At 38.7% G+C, this 14,587-nt stretch overlaps 1 protein-coding gene across 2 annotated transcripts in view; it reads right to left on the bottom strand.

Moving 5' to 3' along the window:
- Positions 1 to 171: 171 nt before the first annotated feature.
- The window catches only part of LOC105016100 (inactive dipeptidyl peptidase 10), a 273,698-nt gene continuing 259,282 nt past the window's right edge, over positions 172 to 14,587 (bottom strand). For both annotated transcript variants that reach the window (XM_020055120.3, XM_010879696.5), the window contains exons 24-26: positions 13,120 to 13,192; positions 11,078 to 11,151; positions 172 to 3,995 (exon numbers count right to left, since the gene is read on the bottom strand). In XM_020055120.3, the coding sequence (XP_019910679.1) occupies positions 3,858 to 3,995; positions 11,078 to 11,151; positions 13,120 to 13,192 (285 nt within the window). In that variant the 3' untranslated portion in view covers positions 172 to 3,857. The remainder of the gene's footprint in view (positions 3,996 to 11,077; positions 11,152 to 13,119; positions 13,193 to 14,587) is intronic.

Genomic DNA, 14,587 nt, shown 5'->3' with positions numbered 1-14,587 from the left:
TTCCGGCTCTCACAGACCTTTTAGTTTTTCTAAAAGTAGAGAACAGGAGCCCTCCTGTTCTCTACTCATTACCTGTATTAACTGCACCTGTTTGAACTTGTTACCTGTATAAAAGACACCTGTCCACACACTCAATCAAATAGACTCCAACCTCTCCACAATGGCCAAGACCAAAGAGCTATGTAAGGAAATCAGGGATAAATTTGTAGACCTGCACAAGGCTGGGATGGGCTACAGGACAATAGTGTATTAAAATACTTGTGTATTAAAATACTTGTTCTCCTCACTGTAGGTCATTTAGACAGAATCAAATAAATGGATACTAGTTTTCTAAGTCAAAGCACTGCTAAAATCATGGGTTTTAAGATCATTCTCCAAAATGTCTATTGCTTTTCACTCTGTTTTTAATGCTTACAAGTTTAACGGTAACTCTTAAAGTAGCAGAGATCCAACTCTGATATGACTGTGGAGTATATTATATTAAATATGTTAAAACATTTATCAATTTCAACACTGTTCATCAATATTTTAGTTATTTTAAAACAAATGTTATTGCAATAAAAATACTTGTATTGCAGAACAACCAGTAAAGCTTCAAATGACACCAACTTCAGTCTTAAAGATGGCTCGTGTAAAGCCAACATTTCATTCAAAATGTTTTGCATTATGCTTTTTGATATGTCAAAAATGTAATTGACGTGTTGCATTACAGTCTGGTACGACAACTCAAAGGAGGCTGACCGCAAGGCTTTGCAAAGAATGATGCAGGGCACCTACAGCACCAGGTGTCACAGAAAAGATGCCTGACACCCTGGCCAGGAACAGTTCCGACAACTCAGATCCACCACATGTGGCCAGTAACGGAGTATTCTGTTCAGAAGAGTCAGACTGTGCAAACGTTTCTTCAGCGAACCCCACGGACAATACCACTCCCCATCCCCCATTAACCCAACCAGCTCTGCATAACCTTGTGATTATGAACAGATAATAAAACACTGTTGATCAATGTAGTCATGTGCATTCCTTCCATTACTCTGTTACCAGTTTGTACAGTATATCCAGTCATAGACTTTTCAGAATTAGATTATTTTTAATGATTATGCTCTTTTTGCAGCCCACTTTCCTTGGCACTATAATTATGTTTTTTTTTTACTGTATTGTTTGGAGACGTGGCACAAGATTCTCACTGTACATGTAAATACATCTGCGATCCTGTGCTTGTGGTTAATAAACTGAACTAGAAGTTGACATTTTGTATATCCAAAGGACAATTTTATGTATTAAATTCAACAAATAGTTTTATTTTGGGACTCGGTTTCGTGTGGAATCACTTGCTGTGACTATTCATTAACCTTCTTTTAACACTACTACACATTCAACTCACGCTTGGAATCTCAGTCTTCATTTACAGAAACCATTTACACTACTACTAGTTCATTATTGCTACTTCGGTGTGTGTGCCTAAAGTGTGTGCAAACAAAGTGTTTTCTGTACATCTGTCTCCTATTTAATTAAATATTTTCTTTTAGTCTTTTATCATCTATTTAGGAGACTACCACCAGTTGGTGTCACTTGCTCTCACACACAAATTTAAATACTTTATTTGAGCCCACAAATCAAATTTACAATTCAAAAAGGACTTCAAATACTTTTACAGTCTCTGTATGTAAGGACACCTAGGGGTACAGACAACACCTTCAATTTTGGAGGTTGCCCATGACCACTGACACAGAGCAGTACGTCGCTAGCTGCTTTGCCTTATATAGGCCTTCCATTTGAAGACCGGGTGCCGTGAGCCTGTGAAGCCAGCCCTCTCCTGAATATCAGTACATGTTTTACATCACGTTTTAGTCATTTAACAGATTTATCCAGAGAGACCTACATTAGTGAGTGCATACATTTTCATGCTGGCCCCTGGTGGGAATCAAACCCAAAAGCCTGGCATTGCAAGTGTCGTGCTCTATCAACTGAGCTACACAGGACTCTGATCAGCAGGTGTGCACTGATAACAGAGGCTGTTCAGGCGTGACGAGGGGCTGCTATCAGGCTGACCCAGCTATGGCAGCACTGGAATTAGCACTCATGAGGAGTGGCATAATGTCTAAACCTGTCAGACTTTTGTCCTAAAACAACCTGTCAGACTTTTGTCCTAAAAAGTATAGAAGAACCAAATTATAGACACCACAACTCATTTACATATGTTTGAGCTAGTTTGGAACAAATGCCTATTTTCAGAAGCTCTCTAGGACCAGTCATGTCCAGTAACGGTCAGAGAGATTGATCTGCACTTCCAGATTGGTATTATACACATTTAAATTTGGTATATATAATCCAAATTGCATGAAAAAAAACGAAATACCTTTTGGAGGACGTAACATATAATACAAAATGGATGAAGTTGTATGCAATTGTGCACAATTTGTGGGGACCCGTTTTGGCTGGTGACCACTATGAAAACAACTGGCTAAAATTATACAAATGCTAGACAGCATCACTTTAACAGATCTTGGGTGGAGTGTGCTCCGGAATATATTAGTATTTTAGTGTTTTTTATTCATAATCATCCCTGGTGGACAATCAAAATAACCCAACACCCTATCCTCACCAACCCCCCCTAAAAACAACAAAATGAACAAGAACAAGAGTTACAAAATCCATCCTAAGAAGAAAAATTGACTGAAATGAAATAAAACCAGAAAATGTACAAGACATATAGGTCAAATCATTCCATTCCACAGACTTACCTATTCATGAGATCTGACATATCTCAAAAATATATGTATGTACACACTCTGCTGTATTGAACTGTACAAAATGCGACAAAACTTTAGTTGTCTCTTGTAGACATGCAAATACCTTACTTAGCTCTACATAATGTCCTTACACAGCCTTTTTGACTCACTACTCAGGGAAAGTGTAACTGGCTTTCTGTTCTGACATTAGAACTGATATTAATGAACTCTGACACTATACTACGTCACTCAAAGAACTGGGCTGACACAGGTTGTTGTGAAGCTGCTAAAACTGAATGGCTATGAATGTCAGACAGTGTTTACAGTCTTATGCAGTACTTCATAAGGCATTGGACATGTCTACATTATAACTTTTTTTGTGCCCCAAAGGAATCCTCTGTCTAGTGGGGGACGACACGGATAGAGTATTCAGCAGGAATTTCACGCTTGTGGATGACATCACAGTTATTGTGAACTTGCATTGCTAGCAGTATCTGTCTCTGAAGAGCAGTGGAATATCTCCTTGTGACCAGGAAATTAAGAGGGGGTGAATTTGAAAAGGTTACATCATCTGTTTGTGTCTCCTCCCAACGGCTACCACAAAGGAAGTCTTACGTGGTAAAACGAGTGAAGTTGGAAGGGGAAAAAGAACCATGCACTGTAGGTGTGGATGTCGCAACACTGATGGTCCCCGCTGGAGATTGATGCAGTCTAATATGTGCTTTGCTGAGAGAGGAATCGTCAAAGAGGTGGATTGAAGTGCCATTTTGGATACGTGGGAGTTCCCTCATGTAGTTTCGACATTCCCAATGTCCGATGTTTTTGACAGGTGAACATGGGTCCTCTGACTGCAAACACATGCACACGCATACATACATATGCAGACGCGCACAAACACTATCAAACTCTCCCAGACAAATAAAAACAATCAAATGTGCACTCAAACACACACACACACACACACACACACACACACACACACACAAAGCATCAGCAAATCTCACTGTCCACTGCTGCCCTAACACTTGGTCCAAAACACCCAGAGCTTTTTCATGTGGGCTTCAGCAAACTCCTACAGTGAAGTCCTGCCAAATTCCTGCCAAAGGTCCCCACCACATTCTAGTCCTATTCTTCTTCCTCCTCCTCCTCCTCAGGCAGTGGTAAGATCTCTTCCTTGAGACACTCCCTGTAGAAGCTGGTGAGCGAGACGAAGAGGTGCTGCCGGCTTCGCTGGGAAAGGAAATGTCCCTCATCTGGATAGATCTAGAACACCATGACATAAGCACAACATGTGGTACACTTCATGAGAAAAAGATCAAGCAAATGAACACAGAAAAATTTGTGAAAAGAAAGCTGACTGAAATATATGAAATATATGTTCAAGGAACAACATAATGGGCACTATAGGAGCATGTTGTATGTATGTTGTAAGTATTGGGACAGTAAAGTCAAAATTGCTATTCTTGCTGTATACTGTACAATGAATATGAAAACACAATGAGATGAAAACACTATAACACTATAAGATTGATCAAAGCCAAAACTACAGAGGGTCACATTTTATTTACGGCTGTTTCAACACAAGTTTCACCAATTAAGAATGACCGCTCTTTCAAAGTGCCTTCCCACCATTTCATGTGAGCATGAGTGTTTGGAATATTCAACCTAAACCCAATGTATGTTGCAAAAACAGCAGGGTGTCTTTGACCCATTGACATCACCAAACTCTTGGTACCATACTTAAAGATGCTGTGCCAAACCTTCACAGCAGCCATTTTGAACTGTTGTGATTGACCTGGCCTGTCTAAAAATGTCCCCGTAATGAACTTCTTGGAAGCATTGGAAGTGTGTTTTGGGTCAATGCCCTGCTTTGTGAAACGATGCCCAATGAGTCTGGTGGCATTTTCTTGCATTGGATGCGCAACATGCCTCTGTAAACTTCTGAATTCATTCTGCTGGTGTGTGAGGCTGTTCCAGAGGCAGCCATGCCTGTCCATACCATGACACTACCTCCAACATACTTCACAGAGGTGGTATGATTTGGGTAATCTGCAGTCCCATTTTTCACCACACTTTTGCCTTCCAACCACTTTGGTTCACCTGAGCTTCATCTGACCACAAATTGTACTTGTTTGGATCTTGTACCTTTTTTATTCTGTTGCCGAAAATGTTTGCAAAAAGTAGATTGTGACACTTTCAGCCCAACACTATTTCTTCTTCCGTTTTTGCAAGTTTACCAACTTCTGCTGGCTAACTTTTTTTTAAACTTGGCACATACATAGGGGGCTCTGCCAAAATGCCTCTAGCACCACCATTGTGTCAAAGTCGCAATTTTCAAATGCTTATAACTCTGTGGCTGTGATTGGCCTAGAGACATAAAACCAGAGTCATATGATGCATGACCACTTGCTGAACAACCTTCCTAGGTTGTATTAATTTGCACCTAACTAGATTTACTACCATTTTACTACCATTTACAAATAAAATGTGTTGCAGCCAATCACATTCTATATGTGAGGTTTTATCTAAGGCACCATTTGTCCAATTGGCACCAAATTTGCTACGCATGTGTCGGAAGGAGAACCAAAAGAGGCCTGCTGTGTTTGGCACTAATCAGCCATATGGGGGCGCTATACCAAAAAGCCACTTGTAAGGCTCATTACTCCTAAACTCAAACAGATATTTCAACCAAACTTAGTGAGTTGCATGAATGCAATAGGTTCTTGTACTACAACAAATAGGGTGTCGGCATTCCAAACCATGTGACCGCCACAGGCCAATCAAATTCAAGCTATCAATTAAAGCTTTTAGAAATGCTTGACCACCATGAAACTTGATGAATAGAGAGTTTTATAGGCCCCCAACAACCAGTAAAAGTTTGGGCAAGATCGGCGCTACAGTGTGACGTTAAACTTGAGCTTTTCAAATAGCAATATCTTTGTGCTCTTTGGAGCTGAAATCACTAAACCTATCTCACAATGTGTATGGCAGTATGCTAAACAAAAGTGCCTCTTGGAACATTGAGCTCTAATATCTTGTATTTCCGCCATATTCAACTTCCTGTTAAAGTTCTAAAGATTTTCACAGGTTGCAAATTTTGTCCAATCTCCCTGAAACTTAGCAGAGATGATCTACAGGCAAAGCCTAACAAAAGGTACTTGGTGGATTTTTTATTTGCAAAATCGTTTGTCCATATATCAAAAATAGTGGCAAAGCCGCCTATCAGGAAGTGAGTGAGTTTCACAGCAACCGTTTGTCACCAAACTTGGTATCTTTGGTCGGAATGAGGTGCCGTAGAGGTCCGCATACATCACCTGCCAACAACTTCTTGTGTCCAAGAATTTCACAGGAATTTAGGGTGTTTCTCAGCAACCATTTGTCCGATTGTCACCAAACTTGGTGTCTGTGGTCGCAACGAGAAATGCGAAAGAGGCCCGTGGTATGTGGCGCTGATCGCAATGTGGGGGCGCTGTTTCAGAAAATCTGTTTAAACGCTCATTACTGCCTAACGCAAAAACAAATTGCTGGGCCTACTCTTGGGCTTGCGTGGCCAATCCTTGTCTTGTGCTCTGTTTGCTTGGAACCCTAATTGCTGCTTGCAGCTATATTGTTCTAATTGAGATGCTCTTTTCTTTTAGCATCCAAATCAATACTTATTCTTTTATAGACAGCTCACTGGTCTTCATGTTAGATTATGCCTACTACTGACAACAACAGCAGACTCCAAAGGTAAAAGCAAAGGATGGAACTGAGACTACACATTCACAATTATTTTATGTGTGAACAATCAATGCACAGGAAACATCTGGTCAGTTTGAAACATCTGTGAGCCAAATGTAACACTGCTTTTGCTCATATAACATGTAAGGATGGAACTGTAACAGTGCTGCTATTATATATAATATAATAAAAGATGGCTGTCTGTATGTTTGCCTCATAGTCATCTTTATATTGTATTGTCTTAAGTCTAGAGTGTACAGCAAAAATGACAATACTGACATTACTTTCCCAATACTTACAGTGCTCCTTGAAAGTATATAAAGCCTACAGGGATGGTTATTTTTATGTCGAAAATATACAAATAAATCACAAAAACAACCTCAAGTGGTAATAACAACATTCCAAATAAAAGACACAGACAAAAACATACATATTTTAATTGTTCATGTAATAAAAGCTGTTTATTTAACAAAAACTTACATTTCATGCGTGCAAAAATATGTGAATCCCTTAATATAATTGCTTGTGGCACTTCCATTAGCAGCAATATCTTGTCTCCAATAGCCAGAAATTAGTCTCTGACATCTTTTTTGATGGATTTTTGCCCATATATAACTCAGCCAATTGATTGATATTTGAGGGGTGTTTGCCATGTTCAGGTCCTAGGGTCAGAACTTTGCCTTGGCCAATCTAAAACACAAATATTTTTTCTCATGAGCCATTCTTTGGTGGGTCATTCTACGAAATGGGTGCCCTCTCACTTTTGAAAAGTAGTTTTATATAAATAAGGACATCCCTAACTGTATTTTTGCTGGACCGTGTAAGTGGAGCCGGCTAAGAAGAGCGAATGTCTCTTAATGAGTGAGTGACTGAGTGAGTGACTGAGTGAAGAGAAGCGGATTTGTGACCTAAAGGTTCCGAGTTCATATCTCCTCGCAGGCGATGCGTAGTATGAATTATTCCATATAGATGAAAACGTTGCTGGGTAAAACAGTTAGTATCTACATTATAGTAAGCCTGAAATAAAACAGTTTACGGTTATATTGCGACTGTTTCTGGTGGATTTTCGAAGTATGCATCCGTGCATGCATTTTGGGACAGGATAGACAAACACATTTGCTGGCTTAACAAGGTAGTTATGCTATCTTAAGCCTTAACTGAGACTGTATACGGATATATTGCGACTGTTTCTGGCATGGAATAGTTCATCTTCAGTCTCGCTAGCAATTGCTAAATTCTTATGATTATTCCTAGGAAGTTAGTAGATACTTGTAAGCCAATTTAACACAATCCGCAATGTCTTGTGACTGCTGAAACTTGTCTAGCGACTGCTGAAACTTGTCTAGTGACTGCTGAAACTTGTAATACCTTGGTGTAGTGGTTAACGACAGTGTCTCATATGGAAGACCTACGTTCGGATCTATTGAGAGCAAAGACATTTATTAATTATTTCTGGTAGATTCCACGATTCTCTTGTCTTTTCACTTGACGAAATAGTTAGTTATTGTCGTCTTTATTAATAGTTATTGTTTAAATCTCATTCATGAAAAAAAAAAAAAGTATGTTGCTTTGCCACTGTGGTGGTTAACGACATAGCCTTTCACATTGGTGACCTAGGTTAAAATCTCGAGATGGCAATACATTCTATTGTGGGCCGGCTGAACTAGGCTTACCTGGTTTCTTGTTTAAATATTATTAGAGGTTATTGACAGAATGGTGCCCCCAATGTCAACCCTGTTACCTAATTTTGAATGACTATTTCTAAATATCTAACTTCAAGTTAGAGTTGAAATAAGACAGTCATTATTTGCTATGAAATGTATTTTCATGCATAACGGCTATTTGGAAATTCTGAACAGTGAAGAATTTTTAAAAATATTTTTAATACAAAGCACTTGTAGTTTAAAAACACATATTTCATTGGTCGGGCGATATGTAGCAGACATTTCAGAATCAATTATTTGCAAAAGATGTTGATGTTACCCTTCAAATAGCTGACTGACTTCTTTAAACTGAAGAACACTAAAAACCATTATGCCAGATTTGCTTAGTCTGTTATTTTACCCATGTGACACTCTGTAACTTATCAGGGAGCAGTCATTAATCTGATAAAGTTAATTTGACTTGATTACATAATTTACAGTGTATAAATTATGTGGTGACCTTAAGTGCAAATGAATGTAACACACCAAGTAATTCAAGGGTATTTCTTTATTTTTACTATTTTCCACACTGTAAAACTAACTTTACAGGCTTCAAACCTATGAAGTAACACAAATGGAATCATGTAGTAACCAAAATGTGTTTAACAAATCAAAATACATTTATAATTGAGTTTCTTCAAAGTAGCCACCCTTTGCCTTAAAGACAGCCTTGCACACTCTTGGCTTTCTCTCAAATAGCTTTATGAGGTAGTCACCTGGAATGCTTTTCCAAGCAGTTGCCACATGCACTTATTGGGTTCTTTTCCTTCACTCAGCAATCCAACTCATCCCAAACTATTTTAATTGGTCGGGTGATTGTGGAGGCCAGGTCATCTGACCCAGTACCATCACTCTCCTTCTTGGTCAAATAGCCCTTACAAAGTGGTGTGTTTTGGATATGGGTAACATAAATCAGCCAGTGATTTCCTCTAAAACAACACATCAAATTGGTAACTTTTCTAGATTATGAACACTGAAATAATCAATAGCACAAACTAGAATTAGACATACCATAAAGTAGCCCTATATGTACAGTGGGGCACTGTTCATTCATAGCCGGAGTTGGGGAGTAACAGATTACAAAAAATAATAATAATAACTGTAATCCATTAAATTACCAACAAAAATACTTCTGAAAAAAAATATGATTACTTCTTGGATTACTTCAGTTGAAAAAGAATAGGTGCGAACCTAAACAACAATTGCATGCCTCAGTTGTGTGTGTGATCATCTTGCGTGCAAAAGTGGGTGCGCATAACCAGATTAGTGACCGATGAAGCGCTAGTTTAAATTTCTACCATAATATAGGCATATCTAGATAATGTTAGCCAACCCATATAAAATGTGATTTAGTTATCTACTATCGATGCGTCTTTCACAAAACAATGATAGGCAATATGAGGAGAAATGTTGTTGGAAAGCACTCTGCCAAAGGATGACGATTTGCATTTGATGCAGACACCTCATCTCCGTCCACACAGGTAGGCCATGTGATTCTGCTTGCTTTGCATCTCATAAAATTGTGTAATTTATTTACTTTTTGCTAAGAGTGCAGGTGTATAATCACAGTTTATTTATTTCATTTGTGTTTTGAAAATCCATCACTGGTGGCCCTAATAATCGCAGGCAACGTTCACGCGGGTAAAACTTAATGTGCGGGTGTTCAAGATTGCAAACGTGCATTTGCATGGCTGGGGTTTCTGCAACGTTTTGACAATAATGATAGACGATAGGCCTAACTCGTGTTATATTTCAAGTTTCAAGGTTTATTTGTCAAATGCACCGAACAAAACAGCCAAGAAGAGTTGCACTGAACAACTGACAGGAAATGTTTTAGAAAATTAGGCAACTATTTGTTAGACAGCTGTAAAATGGGTCTGCCTTCAAGATAAAACATTATTATGATTAATTACGATATTTAAGGAGAAAAGGTGTGTTGGGAAGCACTCTGCCGAAGGATGATGATTTGCATTTGACGCAACCACATCAACTCCATCCATACAGGTAGGAGTTGCTTGCTTTGCATCTCAGTGGTTAAGCTAAGAGTGCAGGTGAATGGTCTTAGTTTATTTATTTCATTTGAGTTTTGAAAATCCATCGCTGGTGGCCCTAATAATCACAGGTTACTTTCGCACGGGTAAAACGTATTTGTGTGCGGGTGTTCATGATTGCAAACATGCATTTGCATGCCTGGGGTTTCTGCAACGTTTTGACAATATTGGTGGTTGTGGAGCAGAACTTCAGACCCCTGCAAATTTAGTGTAGGTGTGAAAATCTACGGATATCTTGATTTTTATATACAATGTCAATATGTCAATACCCTTTTTGAGAAATTGCCATTTATTTTTCAACAATGTTTTGAAGCTATAAAACATGAATAAAAAAAATAACAGAAAAGGCTAACATCCTTCGATTTTGGGTTATGTTCAGATAAACAGACAGATTCTGGAAGATCAAGGGTTATTGGATTTATTGGATTAATTGGAACAACTGAATATCTGACAGACATTTAGCATGTAATGTAGAGATGTAGCCCAATCATGAAGAAGTAGAAAGCAATGGTTTAGAAACCCTTTCCAAAACCCATAAGGTAAAATGCTAATTCCTTTTTTGGACAGCTATGTAAACTCTAAAATTGATTGATCCCGCAAGAGGTGTTCAACTGGTTATAGGCTATTCCTATTTGTTTTCTAAAGTCTTATGTTATTTTCTTAATATGAACGTAATTTAAAAGTAATTCAAAGTAATCAGATAAAGTTACTGAATTTGAATAATCAAAAGATTACGTTACTGGTAACTTGTAACTGTAACGGATTACATTTAAAAAGTAAACTACCCAACCCTGGGTAGGTTTATAGCTTCATGCATCTAGTGTACAATATCTGTATTTTACACTGTAGCGTGCAGTTACGTTCTCCATACCTGCATTGTGTAGTTTGCTCCAACTTTTACAAGGTTCTTGATGAGCTCAGCAGTGTGTTGAAAGTGAACATTGGCTGAAAGAGGCAGAATAAAGTGAAACATGTCAGCAGAATTCCGCATGACTCGTCAGAAGGAAGAGAGGCACGATCACATTCTGACAGAAAACAAGACAGGGTGGAGATGAAAATATACAGTCACCTCCAAAAGATTGGCACCACTGAAAAAGATGAGCAAAATAGATTGTGTAAACTAAACAATAAAGGTAATAAGAAGAATTGTAATTCCTCAACATGTGGACTATATTGTACTTCAAAGGAATCAACCAAAATGATACAATTCTCAAAGAAGACATTTCTCCCAAAATCAAAATGATTGGCACTCATGTTTTGAGTACAGTGCGCCCTCTCCTTATGAGGATAACAGAACTCAGCCTTTTCCTATAATTGGTTATGAGATTGAAGAATACACTGGAAGGGTTATTAGACCATTCATATAATAGAATGTTTCCAAATCCTTAAATTCCATGTAATAGGGATTTAGGCTAAAATGTCCTGGTTCTTGTTAGAGTTCATTTTGCTGTTGAATTTAACAATGGACTCAGGACCAGTGAAAACAAAACAGACCCATAACATTGGAATTCACCATAATTACAGTAGTTATGAGGTTCTTTTCAGCATATGCCAAAACCAAACACTAGAAGGTGTGATCAGAGAGATCTGTTTTTGTTTAATTTGACCATACAATATAGGGTTCAAACTAAGTGTCAATTCCAGAATTTCTATTGGTTGGTTGACAAAATACTGCATATATAGTATATGCTATCGGCAACCCTTCCAAATATGCTATTGGCAGAGATGTGGCGTTTAATCGTAGATTTGGAGACTAAGTGTCTACCAAATGCAATCAAGTTCTGCAACACTGTAGTGTGTGTGTGTGTGTGTGTTTGTGTGTGTGTGTATACAACCCTATTTCCAAAGAAAGTGGGACGCTGTGTAAAATGTAAAGAAAAACTGAATGCAATGAGGTTTAAACCCTATATTCAATAGAATATAATGCTAAGACAACATATCCAATGTTGAAACTGAGAAAGGATATTGATTCTTGGAAAATACATGCTCACATGTTTCAAAAAAGCTGGGACAGAGTCACCAAAAGTCGTTGCAATAGTAACGTATCACAACGTAAAATTGCAAAGACTTAGGATCTCAATATCATTAAAAGATTCAAAGAATCTGGAACAATCTCTGTATGCAAGGGACAAGGGCCAAAACCAATATTGGATGGCCCTGATCGGGCCCTCATGCGGCATTAAAAACAGATAAGATTATGTTGTGGACATCACTGCATGGGCTCAGGAACACTTCCGAAAACCATTCTGTGAACACAGTACGTCGCTGCATCCACAAATGCAAGTTGAAACTCTACCATGCAAAGAAGAAATCATCCAGAAATAATATCCAGAAATAACATCCAGAAATGCCAACGCCTTCTCTGGGCCGAAGCTCCTTTTAGAATGACTGAGGTGAAGTGGAAAACTCCTGTGTTCTGACAAATCCAAATCCGAGATTATTTCCGGGGACTAAAGAGGTGTGAGACCATCCGGCTTGTTATAAGCGACGTATGGGGGTGGATTAGTGCACATGGCATGGGTGACATGCACCTCTGTGAAAGCACCATAAATGCTGAACAGTATATACAGGGTTTGGAGCAACATAGGCTGCCATATAAATGACATCTTATTCAGGGAAGGCCTTGCTTATTTCAGCAAGGCAATGCCAAACCACATTGTTATTTTTTTGAATGGATTTTAATAGAGGACTGTATTTACCATGTATTATTTCAATAAGCAATACTTTCTTTGTTTACTTATTTTTAATTATTTTTGTTCTTAGGTTGTGGCAGGTTTTGTAATTGTCAGATAACTGTGTTTTTTTGTGCTGTCTGGAAAGAACCCCAATGCAGATTGGTCATGCGAAGAACAATGCAACAGCTGACCCAGAACATTGCTGTTGTCATGTTTTAGGTATCGCTTAGTCACTTACCATCTGCTGTGCCGTGGACAAGCATCAGATTCTGTTCCCTCAGTGGCTGGACGTTCTGCAATACACTGGAGAACTGTAACATAGCCAGCAATAGATGTGTTAGGGTAGAAAAAAGTGTTTTGTGGCATATTCTTAAAAACAGAAGGTCAAGACAACTTGAAAATGACAGAAGGGTACATTTGGTATGGAAACTGTAATAACAAATACAATGTGGCAAATGGTTGTGGGAGTCATTTCAGTAGAAGTGGATGGGTGAACCGCTAGTGGAAGCACAGTGAGCAGGAACTACATATAAAGTGAGAACAAACTGAGTTGAGAATCCTACATACGCATTCACAAAACAATCAATCAGTCAATTACATTTCTTTATAAAGCCCTTTTTACAACAGCAGATGTCACAAAGTGCTTTTACAGAAACACCCGGCCTTAAACCCCAAGGAGCAAACAACAGTAGTGTTGAATTTCAGTGGCTAGGAAAAACTCCCTAAGAAGGCCGAATGTTAGGAAGAAACCTAGAGAGGACCCAGGCTCAGAGGGGTGACCAGTCCTCTTCTGGCTGTGTTGGGTGAGATATTAAGAGTCCAATTGGAATAATATATAGATGCATGTGGGCTAAATACAGAGTCTATTTAAATTTAGACTAGGTCAGAATTATGACCAGATGGACAGGGACAGCAACGGACCCCCCAAACCAGGAACTCCGCTGGTGTGGACCAGGACCTCATGTCCTCCTAAAGTTTAAAATGAGAGGAGACTGGGAAAATTCAGAAAATGCATTCCTCATATCAACAACGATTTATAGTGGAGAAGGAGAACTTAGTGGGGAAGGAGAACTGACCCAATCCCCCAGCACAATAGTATAGCAGCGTAAGAACTGGGATCTTAATTATGGAGAAAGAAGGACCTGAGAAAGGCGGACCAATAACCACTACCTAATTAAAAACTTTATTTATCTGTCAGGGAATGTTATTACAGGTATAAATTAATCTCAAGGGTCAACATAGTCAAGATGGAAGCTAAATTAGTATAATAATCATGTATTAATATTAAATTGTCTTTCAACATTAGATGTCAACTATATTGTCTTTGTCTGTACATCAACAAAGTCACTGTTAGTGGAACAGCAATTCTCATATTTTTACCTGCTGCAGTTCTGTGTCTTTTATCAGTATTACTGAACCAGCTGTTTGACACAGTGCCAGATTCACACCACGGGGGAGTCTGGAAAAGCCAGGCGATCCCTTTCAGCAGCTCATCAAAACACAAACCCTGTGCGATCTAACAAGCTAATGCACCACAGTCACCATGGAGGTGAGTGACAAAGCATCGTTCCTTGGGAAGTATACGAAAAGAAAAGGGGAAAAGAAGTCAGTGCCTCTTTGATTCTAGTGACAGTCTGTAACTGTTGGGGCTTAACCGCAGTCATGTTGACGATGCTATGGCGAAGCCTCTTTCAAAGAGGTAAACA

This window comes from Esox lucius, chromosome 16 (genome assembly GCF_011004845.1).
Source record: "Esox lucius isolate fEsoLuc1 chromosome 16, fEsoLuc1.pri, whole genome shotgun sequence".
NCBI lineage: Eukaryota > Metazoa > Chordata > Actinopteri > Esociformes > Esocidae > Esox > Esox lucius.
The sequence above is the reverse complement of the archived record's forward strand: the minus strand, read 5'-3'. Positions and strand labels throughout refer to the sequence as shown.